This window comes from Hyla sarda, chromosome 6 (assembly GCF_029499605.1).
Source record: "Hyla sarda isolate aHylSar1 chromosome 6, aHylSar1.hap1, whole genome shotgun sequence".
NCBI classification, from domain to species: Eukaryota; Metazoa; Chordata; class Amphibia; order Anura; family Hylidae; genus Hyla; species Hyla sarda.
In genome coordinates, this window is record NC_079194.1 from 113,648,291 (window position 1) to 113,666,698 (window position 18,408).

Sequence of the window (18,408 nt, forward strand, 5' to 3'; positions counted from 1 at the left end):
TTTGTTGTCTCCAGTAAAATAAAAATAAAAAAAACAACGCACCAGGACATTGGTTCCACATTTAGTGAATGGTATTTTGATGAGATAATGATCGTTCTCCTTTTCTGGTCTGCACAGAGGATCATTTAGGTGAACATCAAGCACATCCAGATGGGCACCAGATACCAAGCTGTATGGTAAAGTATACTCAGCAACATCCACTAGGCAACGCAGCAAACAGCACGATTCTAAGACATACAAGATTAGAAAGATGAAACATACATAAAAGCATTACTAACCATGAGGAATGAGGTTCGTAACATATTGTACTACAGGGGAGAGGGCTTCCTTGACAGCATTTACATCTCCCAAATCTGGGCATTGAAACCTTACCCACTTAAGCACCTGGGAATGCCCCCAAACAGTTAGGGTTGCAAAAAAAAAATACCCATTATTTATCAGTTTTACATAAATCGCATCCTTTTGTGATCTCATTTGTGGGGCTGTCCCACCAAATTGTGACTTTTTGGCAAGCTCTGAATACTTTCACCTCCCCCTCCTTCCCCTCCCATGTTCCTTTATTGTATATGGAGGTTGGCTTAGAAAACTCATTTTTTTACACATTTTTTTGATAGAATGATACGTAGATCAGACCCTAGATCAAGACCCTATCTATTGGTAACAAACACCTGATCTTTGAAGAAGAAAAACTCCTGTTTATAAAAACGAATCATAGAAACATAGAATGTGTCGGTAGATAAGAACCATTTGGCCCATCTAGTCTGCCCAATAATCTGAATACTATCAATAGTCCCTGGCCCTATCTTATATGAAGGATAGCCTTATGCCTATCTCTATCTTATATGAAGGATAGCCTTATGCCTATCTCTATCCTATATGAAGGATAGCCTTATACCTATCTCTATCATATATGAAGGATAGCCTTATGCCTATCTCTATCTTACATGAAGGATAGCCATATACCTATCTCTATCTTATATGAAGGATAGCCTTATACCTATCTCTATCTTATATGAAGGATAGCCTTATACCTACCTATCTCTATCTTATATGAAGGATAGCCTTATACCTATCTCTATCTTATATGAAGGATAGCCTTATACCTATCTCTATCTTATATGAAGGATAGCCATATACCTATCTCTATCTTATATGAAGGATAGCCTTATACCTATCTCTATCTTATATGAAGGATAGCCTTATACCTATCTCTATCTTATATGAAGGATAGCCTTATACCTATCTCTGTCTTATATGAAGGATAGCCTTATACCTATCTCTGTCTTATATGAAGGATAGCCTTATACCTATCTCTATCTTATATGAAGGATAGTCTTACACCTATCTCTATCTTATATGAAGGATAGCCTTATACCTATCTCTATCTTATATGAAGGATAGCCTTATACCTATCTCTATCTTAAATGAAGGATAGCCTTATACCTATCTCTATCTTATATGAAGGATAGCCTTATACCTATCTCTATGTTATATGAAGGATAGCCATATACCTATCTCTATCTTATATGAAGGATAGCCTTATACCTATATCTATCTTATATGAAGGATAGTCTTATACCTATCTCTATCTTATATGAAGGATAGCCTTATACCTATCTCTATCTTATATGAAGGATAGCCATATACCTATCTCTATCTTATATGAAGGATAGCCTTATACCTATCTCTATCTTATATGAAGGATAGCCATATACCTATCTCTATCTTATATGAAGGATAGCCATATACCTATCTATATCTTATATGAAGGATAGCCTTATACCTATCTCTATCTTATATGAAGGATAGCCATATACCTATCTCTATCTTATATGAAGGATAGCCTTATACCTATCTCTATCTTATATGAAGGATAGTCTTATACCTATCTCTATCTTATATGAAGGATAGCCGTATACCTATCTCTATCTTATATGAAGGATAGCCTTATACCTATCTCTATCTTATATGAAGGAAAGCCTTATACCTATCTCTAGCTTATATGAAGGATAGCCTTATTCCTATCTCTATCTTATATGAAGGATAGCCTTATTCCTATCTCTATCTTATATGAAGGATAGCCTTATACCTATCTCTATCTTATATGAAGGATAGCCTTATACCTATCTCTATCTTATATGAAGGATAGCCTTATACCTATCTCTATCTTATATGATGGATAGCCTTATGCCTATCCCTATCTTATATGAAGGATAGCCTTATGCCTATCCCATGCATGCTTAAACTCCTTCACTGTATTTGCAGCTACCACTTCTGCAGGAAGGCTATTCCATGCATCCACTACTCTCTCAGTAAAGTAATACTTCATGATATTACTGCATAAACCTTTGCACCTCCCGTATCTTAAGGATAGGAGATAAGTGTCACTCTCTACAGGAGTGTCAACTACAGCACAAAGCTGCGGCTGACACGCCCCCTCCATGCAGCTCTATGGCAGATCCGGAGATTGTTGAGAACAGCGCTTCTGCTCTCCCATAGAGCTGCATAGGGGGGGGGGGGGGGTGTTAGCCGCAGCTTTGTGCTGTAGTCATAACGCCCAAATCAGGAGCTCCAGGGCTCCATTCAGGAGATCACACGTGGTGGGCGGGCGTTCCGGGGGTTTCAAGTGGTCATTCACTCCCCATTATCTGACACTTATCCCCTATCCCTAGGATAGGAGATATGTTTTTATTTTTTTTTAACGCCAGTTTTTTATTTTATTTATAGGGTCTGTGCAAAACGTCATTTCTCCTGGGGTGGTGCTGCTAAAAAATTGAAAGCTTGGTGGATTCTAGCATTCCCTTGTTGCCAGGGGATCTTTCTTCTAAACTAGATTGTTCTGTAAGAAACCCCTTTGATTTAACCCATTCCCTCTTGGGCCATTTCTAATTCTCTTACGTCCTAACCAGCAGCACAAGTGGGGTGTTCTGCCCCTGTGAAGCTGGCAGGACGGTGGAATTTTTAATTCCGCCCAAGCAATTTAAATTAATTAGCCCCCCCCATAAAAGGCCTCCTCCCCTAGGCCATCTCGCTTTTTTTCTGTCCTGTGTAAGGACAGCAGGACGGTGCAGGCTCCTTTGGAGCCTGCCTGGATGTCTCCCCTGTATTGGGGAGATATTTTTGGGGCGCAGTACCTTTTTTCAACTGCCCCCTGTTTTTTTCTTTTTATATTATCTGGGCCTCCGGCCTGGTTTATCTTAAAACAATTTGTTTTGACTATTTTATGTTGCTAGAGGGATCCGGTGATCCCTCATAGCATTAGGGATGCCGCCGCGGGTTTTTTTCTTACCCGCCTGGCGTCCCACGTGTCCCGGCGCACGCTCGCCTCCATTACACTGTGCGAGCCGTGGACCGGAAGTACGTCATCTGACGACTTCCGGTCCCGGCCTCACTTTCTTCAGCGCTTTGCGCTGCCTTTTAAGTTTTATATTTAGGTGAAAATTCAGGCGTGAGCCCTTTCCTAGTTAGGGAAGGGCTCAGTGGATAATTTTTATTAAAATTCCCTTCCGGGTGTTTCAGCCTATTGCAGGCTGTCTTTCTCTGAAGGGGCGGGGCTTCCGGGCCCCTTCCCATATAAAGACAGCTGAGACCTTCATTCAGTCTCTGCTGCCATCATAGCTAGTCCTATTTACAAGCCTAGCATTAGTGGTTAGAGCTCCTATCTGCATTATAGGTATCTCTCCCTCTCTATTTGGCGTTAGGGCGATAATAATTTTATTTATTATCCCTAACTTATTTTCTTTCTTTCCAGAGTCATGTCTACTCCTTCCTCTAGTGACCCACACTCTGGTGGTCGTAAGGCTAGCGCCAAAAAACGCCATCTAACTTGCACCAATTGCGGCACTCCGCTTCCGGACGCTTACGAATATAACAGGTGTCCCGGTTGCCGTCCACCCTCTAATCCAGCTGAACCTACTGTCCAGGACATGTTGATCTGGATGAAGGAGTTTATGGGAAATTCCATATCTGAAATTAAGAGTGCTCTTGTTTCCAAAAGAGCTAGAACTGAATCCACTCCTCCTTCTGTGGCGGAAGAATCCGTTATGTCGGTCGATGTATTGGACCAGAGGTCATCTGTACAGTCTGAACAGCCTGTTGAGGTGAAGATGTTTCCGCCTCTTTTCCCTGCGGAAAAGACGCAGAGATTACTTATGTCCATCCGGTCAAGGGACCAGGATGTTGACCAAGGGGAAGCCTCTGCATCCACCTCTAGAGAACCTTGGGTTTTCAAGGTGAATGATGCACGCAAAAAGATGATGAAGGCTGAGTGGAAGCACCCAGATAAACCTGCGCTTGTCACTCGTACCTTCAAATTGATGTACCCTCTCTCGGACGCGGAATCTGATTCCTGGATGCCACCTCCTAAGGTTGATATGGCAGTAAATAAACTGTCCAAGAGAGTCTTGGTTCCTGCGGATGATGGAAGCAACCTCCAGGACCCGCTTGATAGGAAGGTGGATTCCCTTCTCAGACGCACATATTCGGCAGCATCAGCGTCTGCCTCTGTGGCTATTGCCTCGGGAGAAGTGTCTGACTTCGTGAAGGAGCGTGTGGAGCGCATACAGACTGAGATTGACAACAATGTCCCCAGGGAAGACATCTTGGACAGCTTCAAGACACTCCTCCTTGGTATAGACTTCCTCTGCGAGGCCTCCCAGCAACACCTTAAGCTAGCTGCCAAGTCCATGGCACTCGCTTCTGCTAGCAGACGTCCCTTGTGGTTACGCCCTTGGGTAGCGGACAACACCTCCAAGTTTAACTTGTGTGGGATGCCTTTCGAGCCTACTTGGCTATTTGGTTCTGAGCTGGATCGCATAATGGAAGGTTATGCTGACAAAAAAGGCAGGTGCCTTCCTGTTCAGGCCTTTCGGGGTAAAGGTAGAGCAAGAGGGGGGAAGTCCCAGGGCCCTCCTAGATCCCAGAGACGTCAGTCCTTTAAAAAACGTGGTGGAGGTCGCGGCCGCGGTAAAGACCGGAAGGCCGAGCTATGACTCTCCACTGACATCACCAACGTTTTCCCTCTCCCTTCCCCTCAAGTGTTTGTTGCAGAGAATCTATCTGCCCATCCTCCTCCAGTAGGAGGACGTTTAAGTTTATTCCTTACAACCTGGATGCAAGAAATCCAGGATCCCTGGGTTCTGAAGGTTATTCAGTCGGGGTACAGGATAGAATTTACCTCCCCTCCCCCAAGGAAGTTTGTCTTAACAAAGTTACTTCCTCAGCCAAAACAGGCTGTCATAGAAACCTCAGTTCTCCAATACTTGGAAAAGCAAGCTTTGGAAGAAGTTCCCCCAGATCAAAGAGGATCTGGCGTCTACTCCCCGATATTTTTGGTTCCCAAACCAAATGGCGACTGGCGCATGATAATAGACCTGCGCTACCTAAACCGATTTATAAGGAAAAGGCGGTTCAGAATGGAAACCATTCGCTCGGTGGTCAGTATCCTGAACCCACAAGATCTCATGGTCACTATAGACTTGAAGGATGCATACCTTCATGTCCCTATTTTTCCTGCCCACAGGAAGTTCTTAAGAATCGCCGTCACCATAAAGGGTATGGTAAGGCATTTCCAATTTGCTGTTCTACCGTTCGGCATTACCTCCGCTCCCCACACCTTCACAAAGGTGGTGGCTCCAGTTGTCTCTGCTCTAAGACTAAAAGGCCTAGAGATTGTTCCTTATCTAGACGACTGGCTTTTAAAAGCCGCGACTCTAGACATTCTTCAAGCTCATCTTCAACTGACCCTGGATTTTCTTCAACACCTAGGGTGGCTCATAAATTGGGAAAAATCCGAGATCATCCCATCTACCTCAAGAAGGTTTCTGGGGTTTGTCCTAGACTCCTCTTGGATGACGCTGTCTCTCACCCCAGAAAGGAGAGAGCGCGTCATAAGAGCCGCAGAGTTTTTGTCGGTACCACGCAGAGTGCCCATCAGAACTCTAATGAAGATGTTGGGCCACATGTCAGCGTCTGCAGAAGCAGTCCCCTGGGCCCTGTGGCACCTCCGACCTCTCCAGGATCAGGTCTTGACTGCCTGGAATCGCAACCCCAGTGGGTTGGACAAAAAATGCACCCTGTCGTCCGAAGTCCGTGCCTCTCTCAGGTGGTGGACGAACCTGACAGATGGGAAGTCCTTGATTCAACCTCTGTGGATCACTCTGACCACGGACGCCTCCCTTCTAGGGTGGGGAGCCCATCTGGACGACCATCCGGTTCAGGGTACCTGGACCCCTCAGGAAAGGTTACTCTCATCCAACATGAGAGAACTGAGAGCAGTTCGTCTTGCGCTCCTCCACTTTGCTCCCCATATCTTAGGGAAAGCAATAAGAGTCCGGTCAGACAACACCACTGTAGTGGCTTATATCAACAGACAGGGTGGCACAAAGTCCCAAGTGCTCCTCAGGGAGACCGGACTTATTCTATCATGGGCAGAGCTCAACCTATCCCACCTTGTTGCAGTCCACATCAAGGGGGATCTCAACGTAGTGGCAGATCGTCTAAGTCGCGGGCTTGCAGTCCAGGGAGAATGGTCTCTCAACGAGAAGATCTTCAGGAGGATAACCCTGAAGTGGGGTACACCAGAAATAGACCTCATGGCAACCCGGCTGAATGCCAAAGTGAGCAAGTTTTGTTCCCTTTACAAGGAGGACAATCCGGTGGCGATAGACGCTCTGTCCATCGCATGGAGGTTCAGGCTGGCCTACATATTCCCTCCACTTTCCATGATACCCAGGGTATTGATGAAAGTCAGGCAAGACCAGACCTCAGTGATTGCCATCATCCCATTCTGGCCGAAGAGGTCTTGGTTCACCCAACTCATGAGGATGAGTCAGGGGTGTTATTGGAGGCTTCCCCACGTGCAGAACCTTGTGTCTCACAACACAGGCTCCTGCCTAGATCTGAGGAGACTCAATCTGACAGCCTGGAGATTGACAGGACCCTACTAAGGAGTGGGCTTCCTGCGGAGGTCTTGAGAACTATTGCACACTCTAGAGCAGAGTCTACAAACAAGGTTTACTCCAGGATAAAGAAGATTTTCCTTCAATGGTGTGCAACGAAAGAGGTAGTTACCTCAGATCCTCCTCTTTCTGCAATACTGCGTTTTCTCCAGGATGGCCTTGACAAGGGTCTTAGCCCATCCACCTTAAAGGTTCAGGTCGCAGCACTCTCTGCCTTCCTAGGCAGGTCTCTATCACAAGAATCCCTGGTTAGAAGATTCCTCAAAGGGGCTGAAAGACTTAAACCTACAGTTCTCAGACCTATTCCCAGTTGGGATTTAACCTCTGTTCTCAGGGGGTTATGCTCTCCCCCCTTTGAACCTCTGGAAGAAGTAGACTTTAGGTATTTATCCCTTAAAGTCACTTTTTTATTGGCCATAACCTCAGCCAAGAGAGTGGGTGAGCTTCAGGCCCTTTCGGCTTTCGAGCCTTATACTGTTTTTCTACAGGACAGAGTCCTGTTGAGGTTTTTACCTACCTTCCTTCCTAAAGTTCCGACTTTCTCCAATACCAACCAGGTTATTTCTCTTCCAGTTCTACTGCCTAATCCATCCTCTCCTGAAGAAGCGGTTGACCACACTCTGGACATCTCTAGAGCTCTCAGAGTCTATATCTCAAGAACTGGAGAATTCAGGAAGTCGGAACACCTCCTTGTTTCTTTTTCTGGAAATAACAAGGGCTTGAAAGCCTCTAAACCTACCCTAAGTAGGTGGATTAAGGAGGCAATCCGAGAGACCTTCATAGTCCAGGAGCTAACTCCTCCTGCCTTTGTCACTGCCCATTCCACTAGGGCAGTCTCTACTTCCTTTGCTGAGAAAAGGTCTGTTCCTCTGGAACAGATTTGTGCTGCTGCTTCTTGGAGCACCCACAATACTTTTTTGAGTCATTACAGGGTTAATGCCAAACGATCGGAAGAGTTGGCCTTTGGGCAGTCAATCCTAAGTGCCACTCTGCCGTAGTCCCTCCCTATTTGTGTTGTTACTCGCTAAGTCCCCACTTGTGCTGCTGGTTAGGACGTAAGGGAAGCGTTAATTTTTAACGTAAATTTGTTTTCCCTTAGTCCTAACAGCAGCACACAAATTTCCCGCCCTAAACTTTTTTGTTACTTGTTATTAAGCGAGATGGCCTAGGGGAGGAGGCCTTTTATGGGGGGGGCTAATTAATTTAAATTGCTTGGGCGGAATTAAAAATTCCACCGTCCTGCCAGCTTCACAGGGGCAGAACACCCCACTTGTGCTGCTGTTAGGACTAAGGGAAAACAAATTTACGTTAAAAATTAACGCTTTTTGCACTTTAGTTTTTTCCTCCTCACCTTCTAAAAATGATAACACTTTCAATTTTCCACCTACAGACCCATGAGGGCTTGTTTTTTGTGCCACCAATTTTACATTGTAATACCATTAATCATTTCACCACAAAATCTACGGCGAGAGAAAAAAAAAAGATATTTGTGAGGCAAAATTGGAAAAAAAATGCAATTTTGTAAATTTTAGGGGCTTCCGATTCTAGGCAGAGCACTTTTCAGTACAAATGAAACCATATCTTTATTCTGTAGGTCCATACGGTTACAAGGAAACCTAATTTATGTAGGTTTTCTTTTATTTGACTACTTTAAAAAAATTATAACTACATGCACCAAAATTAGTAGTTTGAAATTGCCATCTTCTTTTTTATTTTTCCGTATACGGGGCAGTATGAGGGTTAATTTTTAGCATCGTGATCTGAAATTTTTATAATTTTTTTTACCATTTTTGTTTTGATGAGACTTTATTGCTTTTTATAAAAAAAAATGTTAGGTTATACAAAGTGACAAAAAATACATAATTTTGGACTATGGAATTTTTTTACGTGTACCATGCAGTTTAATTACTGTCATGCCTCCAGCATCTTTATGTACTGTAAAGTGAGCCTGATTACACAGGCACTCCATCTAGTGGCTGACTTTGCCTTTCAGTGATTTGTCCCTCTGCTCCTTCCATCCCTCCTCAGTGAAGTGAAGCATCTTGGGAGGAAGAACTCCATTACAGACCGTGCTAAGAAGAGAGAGACTGCATCCTCCATTGCCCCATGTGGCAGCATCGCTGGTAAGCTTATGGACTTGCCCTACAGTATTTCTCAGCCACAGCTTCTTCCAGCTACACAGACTCTTATGTTCCAGAGCAGCAGCTGCACTGTCTTAAGTTGTAATTAGCAGACCAGCTCTCTACATGTCATCCATGTTATTACATGCTATGTTTCAGATATGTTGTAATGCTGATATGTTGTAATGCTGATATGCTGATATGTTAGTTGTATATGAACATGTGTTTATTCATGTTTTCTGCTCTATTGTTTTCTAGTTTCACCGCGTGCTTATTACCTATGACTCAATAAATCTACAGACTTCACCATACAGTCTTGGCTATTGAAGAATAGGGCGGTTTATCTGCATGTCAGACTACACACCACAGGGTAACGTGTAGCGAGGACAGAACAGTGAAACAGCGGCTACCCAGCCAGTGGGATACAAGACACAGAGACCTGCTATAGTGCAGCTACCTGCTCACAGATATACAGCACTCTCTGCACATACAAGCATCTTCTTAAAGGCACAATGTCTCAGAAATCTTCACACAAATCCAGATCTGTTGCTTCTGTCTCCACAAAAGCTTCATCTATTAGCAGTGCAGTGGCCATTGCCCGCGCAAAAGCTGAAGCAGCTAAAACGCGAGCAGCATTCGCTGAGCAAGAAATGCAAATAAAAATAGAGAAGGCAAGGCTAGAAGCAACATTAGAGAAACTCGCTGCAGAAAAGGAGGCTGCAGCCACAATTGCTGAAGCAGAGTTCTTAGAGGCTATAGAGTATCCTGAAACACTACAGCGCGACAGCATACCAGGTATGAAGCTTAAATCGCAAGATCCATTACAACGCACGTCAGAGTATGTAAATGAGCTCCCAGGTTCAGACAGCAATACTGATCCAGTACAAAAGCCTGAACGTTGTACCATAAGTGAAATAGGCCCAGTACAGCATGAAGTGCCATCCTGGGTCAACTACAAGCAAGAGAGCAACTCGGCTGGTAATAACCTCATTACAGGTCAAGCAGTCAAGCCAGATCACCTCACTGTTGCATCTCCCCTGACGCCAAGGCAGCATGATACTGGCCAGCACAACCAAGAGACTACTAACAGGTATGAGCATACCCCATATTCTTACCAGGGTAGTACACCACCAGTATACCCTGCTGTCTACCAGACCACAATGGACTTTGCAAAGTTTTTTACACGGCGCGAACTAGTCGCAAAAGGAATTGTGAAGTTCAATGATCGTCCTGAAGACTATAGAGCCTGGAGATCTTCCTTTCAGAATGTCACAAGAGACTTAGACCTGTCATGTAGTGAAGAGGTGGACCTCTTGGTCAAATACCTGGGGGAAGAGTCAAGCAAACATGCAGCTAGGATCAGGGCTATCAATATAAACTACCCCGAGACTGGTCTTAAAATGATTTGGAGCAGACTTGATGAGTGCTATGGCTCAGCAGAGGTTATAGAAAGTGCCCTCTACAAAAGAATTGAGGACTTTCCCAGGATAACCAACAAAGGCTATCAGAAACTCAGAGAACTTAGTGACTTACTAATGGAACTTCAAGTTGCCAAATCTGAAGGGGACTTACAAGGACTTGCATACCTTGACACAGCAAGAGGTGTCAACCCTTTAGTTCAAAAACTACCCTTCAACCTACAAGAGAAGTGGATTACCCATGGTTCCACATATAAATATAAACATAATGTCCCATTTCCTCCATTCTCTGTTTTTGTTGATTTTGTGCATAATCAAGCAAAGATAAGAAATGACCCTAGTTTTGATCTTACATTGTCATGTGCCACTCCAGTTCTCAATTCACGCAAAACCTCAGTGGCAGTACACAAGACTAATGTTTCTCCTCCAGATTTTATTCACAGGCCGGCAAGCCAAGCAGAGGTAAAGGCACGGGATCCAAGCAAGCAGTGTCCCATACATCAAAAGCCTCTGTCACGATTCGGCTTCCAGGTAGTGGATCCTCTGTGTCAGCGAGGGATTGGCGTGGACCGTGCTAGTGGACCGGTTCTAAGAGGCTACTGGTTTTCACCAGAGCCCGCCGCAAAGCGGGATGGTCTTGCTGCGGCAGTAGCAACCAGGTCGTATCCACTAGCAACGGCTCTACCTCGCTGACTGCTGAGTAGGCGTGGGACAGAAGGACTAGGCAGAGGCAAGGTCAGACGTAGCAGAAGGTCGGGGGCAGGCGGCAAGGTTCGTAGTCAGGATGGGTAGCAGAAGTTCAGGTACACAGGCTTTGGACACACTAAACGCTTTCACTGGCACAAGGCAACAAGATCCGGCAAGGGAGTGCATGGGAGGAGATCAGATATAGCCAGGGAGCAGGTGGAAGCCAATTAAGCTAATTGGGCCAGGCACCAATCATTGGTGCACTGGCCCTTTAAGTCTCAGAGAGCTGGCGCGCGCGCGCCCTAGAGAGCGGAGCCGCGCGCGCCAGCACATGACAGCAGGGGACCGGGACGGGTAAGTGACCTGGGATGCGATTCGCGAACGGGCGCGTCCCGCTGTGCGAATCGCATCCCCAACGGCCAAGACAGTGCAGCGCTCCCGGTCAGCGGGACTGACCGGGGCGCTGCAGGGAGAAAGACGCCGTGAGCGCTCCGGGGAGGAGCGGGGACCCGGAGCGCTAGGCGTAACAGTACCCCCCCCCTTAGGTCTCCCCTTCTCTTTGTCCGGTAACTGCCTCCCCTGGGATGAGGACACCGGGAAAGAATGGAGGGTTTCCTCAACGGCAGGCAGTACCGCAGGAGTGGGAATGGGGAGGGAGGGCAGAGGGCGAGGCCTGGCACGGGGCAGTGTGACACCAGGACGGGGGCCATGGGGAGGCACAGAGGCTTGCCTGACGGGACTGGGAGGGGGGGAGAGGCACTTCCTGTGGCAGGCAGAGTCCCAGTTCCTGATCTCCCCGGTGGTCCAATCAATGGTGGGGGAATGAAGCCGGAGCCAAGGCAGACCGAGGAGGACCTCAGAGGTACAGTTGGGGAGAATGAAGAACTCAATCCTCTCAAGGTGGGGTCCAATAGACATGAGGAGGGGCTCTGTGCGGTAACGCACGGTGCAGTCCAATCTGGCTCCGTTGACCGCGGAGATGTAGAGCGGCTTGACGAGACGGGTCACCGGGATGCTGAATTTATTAACAAACGACTCCAAAATAAAATTTCCAGAGGCACCGGAGTCCAAGCAGGCCACGGCTGAGAGGGAGGAGTTGGCTGAAGAAGAAATCCGCACAGGCACCGTGAGACGTGGAGGAGCAGACTTGGAACCAAGAGACGCCACACCCACGTGAGCTGGGTGCGTGCGTTCGTTTCCCAGGCGTGGAGGACGGATAGGGCAATCCACCAAGAAATGCTCGGTACTGGCACAGTAAAGACAGAGATTTTCTTCCCTACGGCGATTCCTCTCCTCCTGGGTCAGGCGAGACTTATCCACTTGCATGGCCTCCTCGGCGGGAGGCCCAGGCGTAGATTGCAACGGATACTGTGGGAGAGGTGCCCAGAGATCTAAGTCTTTTTCCTGGCGGAGCTCTTGGTGTCGCTCAGAAAAACGCATGTCAATGCGGGTAGCTAGATGGATGAGTTCTTGCAGATTGGCAGGAATCTCTCGTGCGGCCAGCACATCCTTGATGCGACTGGATAGGCCTTTCTTAAAGGTCGCGCAGAGAGCCTCGTTATTCCATGATAACTCGGAAGCAAGAGTACGAAATTGGATGGCGTACTCGCCCACTGAAGAATTACCCTGGACCAGGTTCAACAGGGCAGTCTCGGCAGAAGAAGCTCGGGCTGGCTCCTCGAAGACACTCCGGAGTTCAGTGAAGAAGGCCTGGACTGTGGCTGTGGCAGGATCATTGCGGTCCCAGAGCGGTGTGGCCCAAGACAAGGCCTTTCCTGAAAGAAGGCTTACTACGAACGCCACCTTAGACCGTTCTGAAGGAAACAAGTCCGACAACATCTCCATATGCAGGGAACACTGAGACAAAAATCCACGGCAGAGTTTAGAGTCCCCATCAAATTTGTCCGGCAGGGACAAGCGGAGGTTAGGAGCGGCCACTCGCTGCGGAGGAGGTGCAGGAGCTGGCGGAGGAGATGGTTGCTGCTGTAGCAGAGGCAGAAGTTGCTGTAACATGGCGGTCAACTGCGACAGCTGCTGTCCTTGTTGGGCAATCTGCTGCGATTGCTGAGCGACCACCGTGGGAAGATCAGCGAGACTTGGCAGCGGCACCTCAGCGGGATCCATGGCCGGATCTACTGTCATGATTCGGCTTCCAGGTAGTGGATCCTCTGTGTCAGCGAGGGATTGGCGTGGACCGTGCTAGTGGACCGGTTCTAAGAGGCTACTGGTTTTCACCAGAGCCCGCCGCAAAGCGGGATGGTCTTGCTGCGGCAGTAGCAACCAGGTCGTATCCACTAGCAACGGCTCTACCTCGCTGACTGCTGAGTAGGCGTGGGACAGAAGGACTAGGCAGAGGCAAGGTCAGACGTAGCAGAAGGTCGGGGGCAGGCGGCAAGGTTCGTAGTCAGGATGGGTAGCAGAAGTTCAGGTACACAGGCTTTGGACACACTAAACGCTTTCACTGGCACAAGGCAACAAGATCCGGCAAGGGAGTGCATGGGAGGAGATCAGATATAGCCAGGGAGCAGGTGGAAGCCAATTAAGCTAATTGGGCCAGGCACCAATCATTGGTGCACTGGCCCTTTAAGTCTCAGAGAGCTGGCGCGCGCGCGCCCTAGAGAGCGGAGCCGCGCGCGCCAGCACATGACAGCAGGGGACCGGGACGGGTAAGTGACCTGGGATGCGATTCGCGAGCGGGCGCGTCCCGCTGTGCGAATCGCATCCCCAACGGCCAAGACAGTGCAGCGCTCCCGGTCAGCGGGACTGACCGGGGCGCTGCAGGGAGAAAGACGCCGTGAGCGCTCCGGGGAGGAGCGGGGACCCGGAGCGCTAGGCGTAACAGTACCCCCCCCCTTAGGTCTCCCCTTCTCTTTGTCCGGTAACTGCCTCCCCTGGGATGAGGACACCGGGAAAGAATGGAGGGTTTCCTCAACGGCAGGCAGTACCGCAGGAGTGGGAATGGGGAGGGAGGGCAGAGGGCGAGGCCTGGCACGGGGCAGTGTGACACCAGGACGGGGGCCATGGGGAGGCACAGAGGCTTGCCTGACGGGACTGGGAGGGGGGGAGAGGCACTTCCTGTGGCAGGCAGAGTCCCAGTTCCTGATCTCCCCGGTGGTCCAATCAATGGTGGGGGAATGAAGCCGGAGCCAAGGCAGACCGAGGAGGACCTCAGAGGTACAGTTGGGGAGAATGAAGAACTCAATCCTCTCAAGGTGGGGTCCAATAGACATGAGGAGGGGCTCTGTGCGGTAACGCACGGTGCAGTCCAATCTGGCTCCGTTGACCGCGGAGATGTAGAGCGGCTTGACGAGACGGGTCACCGGGATGCTGAATTTATTAACAAATGACTCCAAAATAAAATTTCCAGAGGCACCGGAGTCCAAGCAGGCCACGGCTGAGAGGGAGGAGTTGGCTGAAGAAGAAATCCGCACAGGCACCGTGAGACGTGGAGGAGCAGACTTGGAACCAAGAGACGCCACACCCACGTGAGCTGGGTGCGTGCGTTCGTTTCCCAGGCGTGGAGGACGGATAGGGCAATCCACCAAGAAATGCTCGGTACTGGCACAGTAAAGACAGAGATTTTCTTCCCTACGGCGATTCCTCTCCTCCTGGGTCAGGCGAGACTTATCCACTTGCATGGCCTCCTCGGCGGGAGGCCCAGGCGTAGATTGCAACGGATACTGTGGGAGAGGTGCCCAGAGATCTAAGTCTTTTTCCTGGCGGAGCTCTTGGTGTCGCTCAGAAAAACGCATGTCAATGCGGGTAGCTAGATGGATGAGTTCTTGCAGATTGGCAGGAATCTCTCGTGCGGCCAGCACATCCTTGATGCGACTGGATAGGCCTTTCTTAAAGGTCGCGCAGAGAGCCTCGTTATTCCATGATAACTCGGAAGCAAGAGTACGAAATTGGATGGCGTACTCGCCCACTGAAGAATTACCCTGGACCAGGTTCAACAGGGCAGTCTCGGCAGAAGAAGCTCGGGCTGGCTCCTCGAAGACACTCCGGAGTTCAGTGAAGAAGGCCTGGACTGTGGCTGTGGCAGGATCATTGCGGTCCCAGAGCGGTGTGGCCCAAGACAAGGCCTTTCCTGAAAGAAGGCTTACTACGAACGCCACCTTAGACCGTTCTGAAGGAAACAAGTCCGACAACATCTCCATATGCAGGGAACACTGAGACAAAAATCCACGGCAGAGTTTAGAGTTCCCATCAAATTTGTCCGGCAGGGACAAGCGGAGGTTAGGAGCGGCCACTCGCTGCGGAGGAGGTGCAGGAGCTGGCGGAGGAGATGGTTGCTGCTGTAGCAGAGGCAGAAGTTGCTGTAACATGGCGGTCAACTGCGACAGCTGCTGTCCTTGTTGGGCAATCTGCTGCGATTGCTGAGCGACCACCGTGGGAAGATCAGCGAGACTTGGCAGCGGCACCTCAGCGGGATCCATGGCCGGATCTACTGTCACGATTCGGCTTCCAGGTAGTGGATCCTCTGTGTCAGCGAGGGATTGGCGTGGACCGTGCTAGTGGACCGGTTCTAAGAGGCTACTGGTTTTCACCAGAGCCCGCCGCAAAGCGGGATGGTCTTGCTGCGGCAGTAGCAACCAGGTCGTATCCACTAGCAACGGCTCTACCTCGCTGACTGCTGAGAAGGCGTGGGACAGAAGGACTAGGCAGAGGCAAGGTCAGACGTAGCAGAAGGTCGGGGGCAGGCGGCAAGGTTCGTAGTCAGGATGGGTAGCAGAAGTTCAGGTACACAGGCTTTGGACACACTAAACGCTTTCACTGGCACAAGGCAACAAGATCCGGCAAGGGAGTGCATGGGAGGAGATCAGATATAGCCAGGGAGCAGGTGGAAGCCAATTAAGCTAATTGGGCCAGGCACCAATCATTGGTGCACTGGCCCTTTAAGTCTCAGAGAGCTGGCGCGCGCGCGCCCTAGAGAGCGGAGCCGCGCGCGCCAGCACATGACAGCAGGGGACCGGGACGGGTAAGTGACCTGGGATGCGATTCGCGAGCGGGCGCGTCCCGCTGTGCGAATCGCATCCCCAACGGCCAAGACAAGAGAAACCAGTTGAAGACCGCAAAAGATTCCTGAAAGAGAATGGCATCTGTTACAAGTGCTGTGGATCAACATCTCATTTTGCCAAGGATTGCAAGGTCAGTGTAAAATGCACAGAATGTGACACCACAGATCACAACACAGCTTTACACCCTGGTCCAGCACCATGGGCTTCACAGAGCGCTTCAAGTGACACTGAGCATGGCGGGGAGAAAGGAAACACTGCTATAGCTTCACCAGAGGTCACTTCACAATGCACAGAAGTGTGCAAAGGGACATTAGGCAGCAGATCCTGCTCTAAAATCTGTCTAGTCAGAGTCTACCCAAAAGGCCAAAAAGACAAAGCTGTAAAACTGTATGCTATACTGGATGATCAGAGTAATAGATCCTTAGCCAGATCAACATTCTTTGACATCTTCAAAACTCAAGGACCAAGCACTCCATACTCCTTAAAAACCTGTGCAGGTACCACATCCACAATGGGGAGGAAGGCCACCGGCTACCAAATTGAATCCTTAGATGGACAGACTTGCCTTCCCTTGCCTACCATAATTGAGTGCAACCAAATTCCTGACAACAGATCTGAAATTCCTACAAGAGAGGTAGCAAGCTATCATTCACACCTAAAGAGCATGGCACATCTTATACCAGAACTTGATCATCAGGCACAGATAATCCTACTTCTTGGGAGAGATATTTTACAAGTACACAAGGTGAGACATCATATTAATGGTCCCAATAATGCTCCCTATGCCCAAAAGCTAGACCTAGGATGGGTCATAATAGGAGATGTATGCTTGGGACGCATGCACACTCCCACCTCTGTGACCAGCATGCTCACCAATATGCTAGACAATGGTCGACCTTCTCTTTTCCAACCATGCAACAACAACTTTCATGTCAAAGAATTGCCATACTGCAACCAACTGCTCTGCACCTATACAGATCTTCAGTGTGACAGCCATGCAGCATCTAACATTTATGAAGATCAGTTAGGTTGTACAGTCTTTCAGAGAACAACGAAGGATAATCAAGTGGCAATGTCAATAGAGGACAAGTTGTTTTTAGACATAATGCACAATGGATTTGTTAAAGATGAAACTAACAGCTGGGTCGCACCTCTTCCATTCAGGAGTCCCAGACAACGCCTGCCTAATAACAGAGAGCAAGCTCTAAAACGTTTCTCTTCTCTCAAGCACAACCTGCAGAGGAAACAAGAAATGAGAAACCACTTCTTCACCTTCATGAAAAAGATACTTGAAAATGGCCATGCAGAGATAGCTCCCAAACTCAAAGACTTTGAGGAATGCTGGTACCTACCAATGTTTGGAGTATACCACCCAAAGAAACCAGGCCAAATCAGGGTGGTGTTTGACTCTAGTGCCAAGTTTGAGGGTGTCTCTTTAAATGATGTTCTCTTGACAGGTCCAGACCTGAACAACAAACTTATGGGAGTACTCATGCGCTTCCGCAATGATTCTATTGCCTTCACCGCTGACATTCAACAAATGTTTCATTGTTTCCTTGTGAAAAAGGAAGACAGGAATTTCTTAAGATTTCTCTGGTACAGAGACAATGATCTTTCTAAAGAAGTTATAGAGTACCGTATGAGAGTGCACATCTTTGGCAACAGTCCTTCGCCATCAGTTGCAATTTATGGACTCAAAAGGTCTGCTCAAGAAGGTGAGGCGGAATATGGATCAGATGTCCGAAAATTCGTAGAAAAGGACTTCTATGTTGATGACTGCCTAAAAGCTATGCCTTCAAATGAGACTGCTATTAATCTCCTCAGGAGAGCTCAAGAAATGCTTGCCTACTCAAACCTCAGGCTTCACAAAATAGCCTCCAATAGTCAAGAACTAATAGAAGCCTTTCCATCTCAGGATCGCTGTAGTGATTTGAAAGACCTGGACTTAGGGACTGACCCTATGCCAGTACAACGCAGCCTTGGACTTCTCTGGAATCTAAAATCGGACACATTCATCTTCCAAGCCAGCAAGGAGGAAAAGCCCTTCACACGTAGGGGTGTTCTGTCCACCATAAATAGTTTTTATGATCCCTTGGGGTTTGCAGCTCCTGTTACAATTCAAGGTAAAGCCCTACTCAGAAACTTAACCCGTGAAACATCTGACTGGGACACACCTTTACCAGCCGATCAAAGGATTCAGTGGGAA

The 18,408-nt window shown here is 48.3% G+C and overlaps 2 protein-coding genes across 3 annotated transcripts in view; one reads left to right on the forward strand and one right to left on the reverse strand.

Moving 5' to 3' along the window:
• LOC130275981 (IgGFc-binding protein-like) overlaps positions 1 to 18,408 on the reverse strand; it is a 94,536-nt gene that overhangs the window by 7,664 nt on the left and 68,464 nt on the right. For both annotated transcript variants that reach the window (XM_056524737.1, XM_056524738.1), the window contains exon 4: positions 43 to 227. In XM_056524737.1, coding sequence (XP_056380712.1) covers positions 43 to 227 — 185 coding nt within the window. The remainder of the gene's footprint in view (positions 1 to 42; positions 228 to 18,408) is intronic.
• LOC130275983 (uncharacterized) lies at positions 9,039 to 11,294 on the forward strand. The gene is made up of 2 exons (XM_056524740.1): positions 9,039 to 9,082; positions 9,338 to 11,294. The coding sequence occupies exon 2, from the start codon at positions 9,592 to 9,594 to the stop codon at positions 11,188 to 11,190; it is 1,599 nt and encodes a 532-aa protein (XP_056380715.1). The 5' UTR covers positions 9,039 to 9,082; positions 9,338 to 9,591; the 3' UTR covers positions 11,191 to 11,294.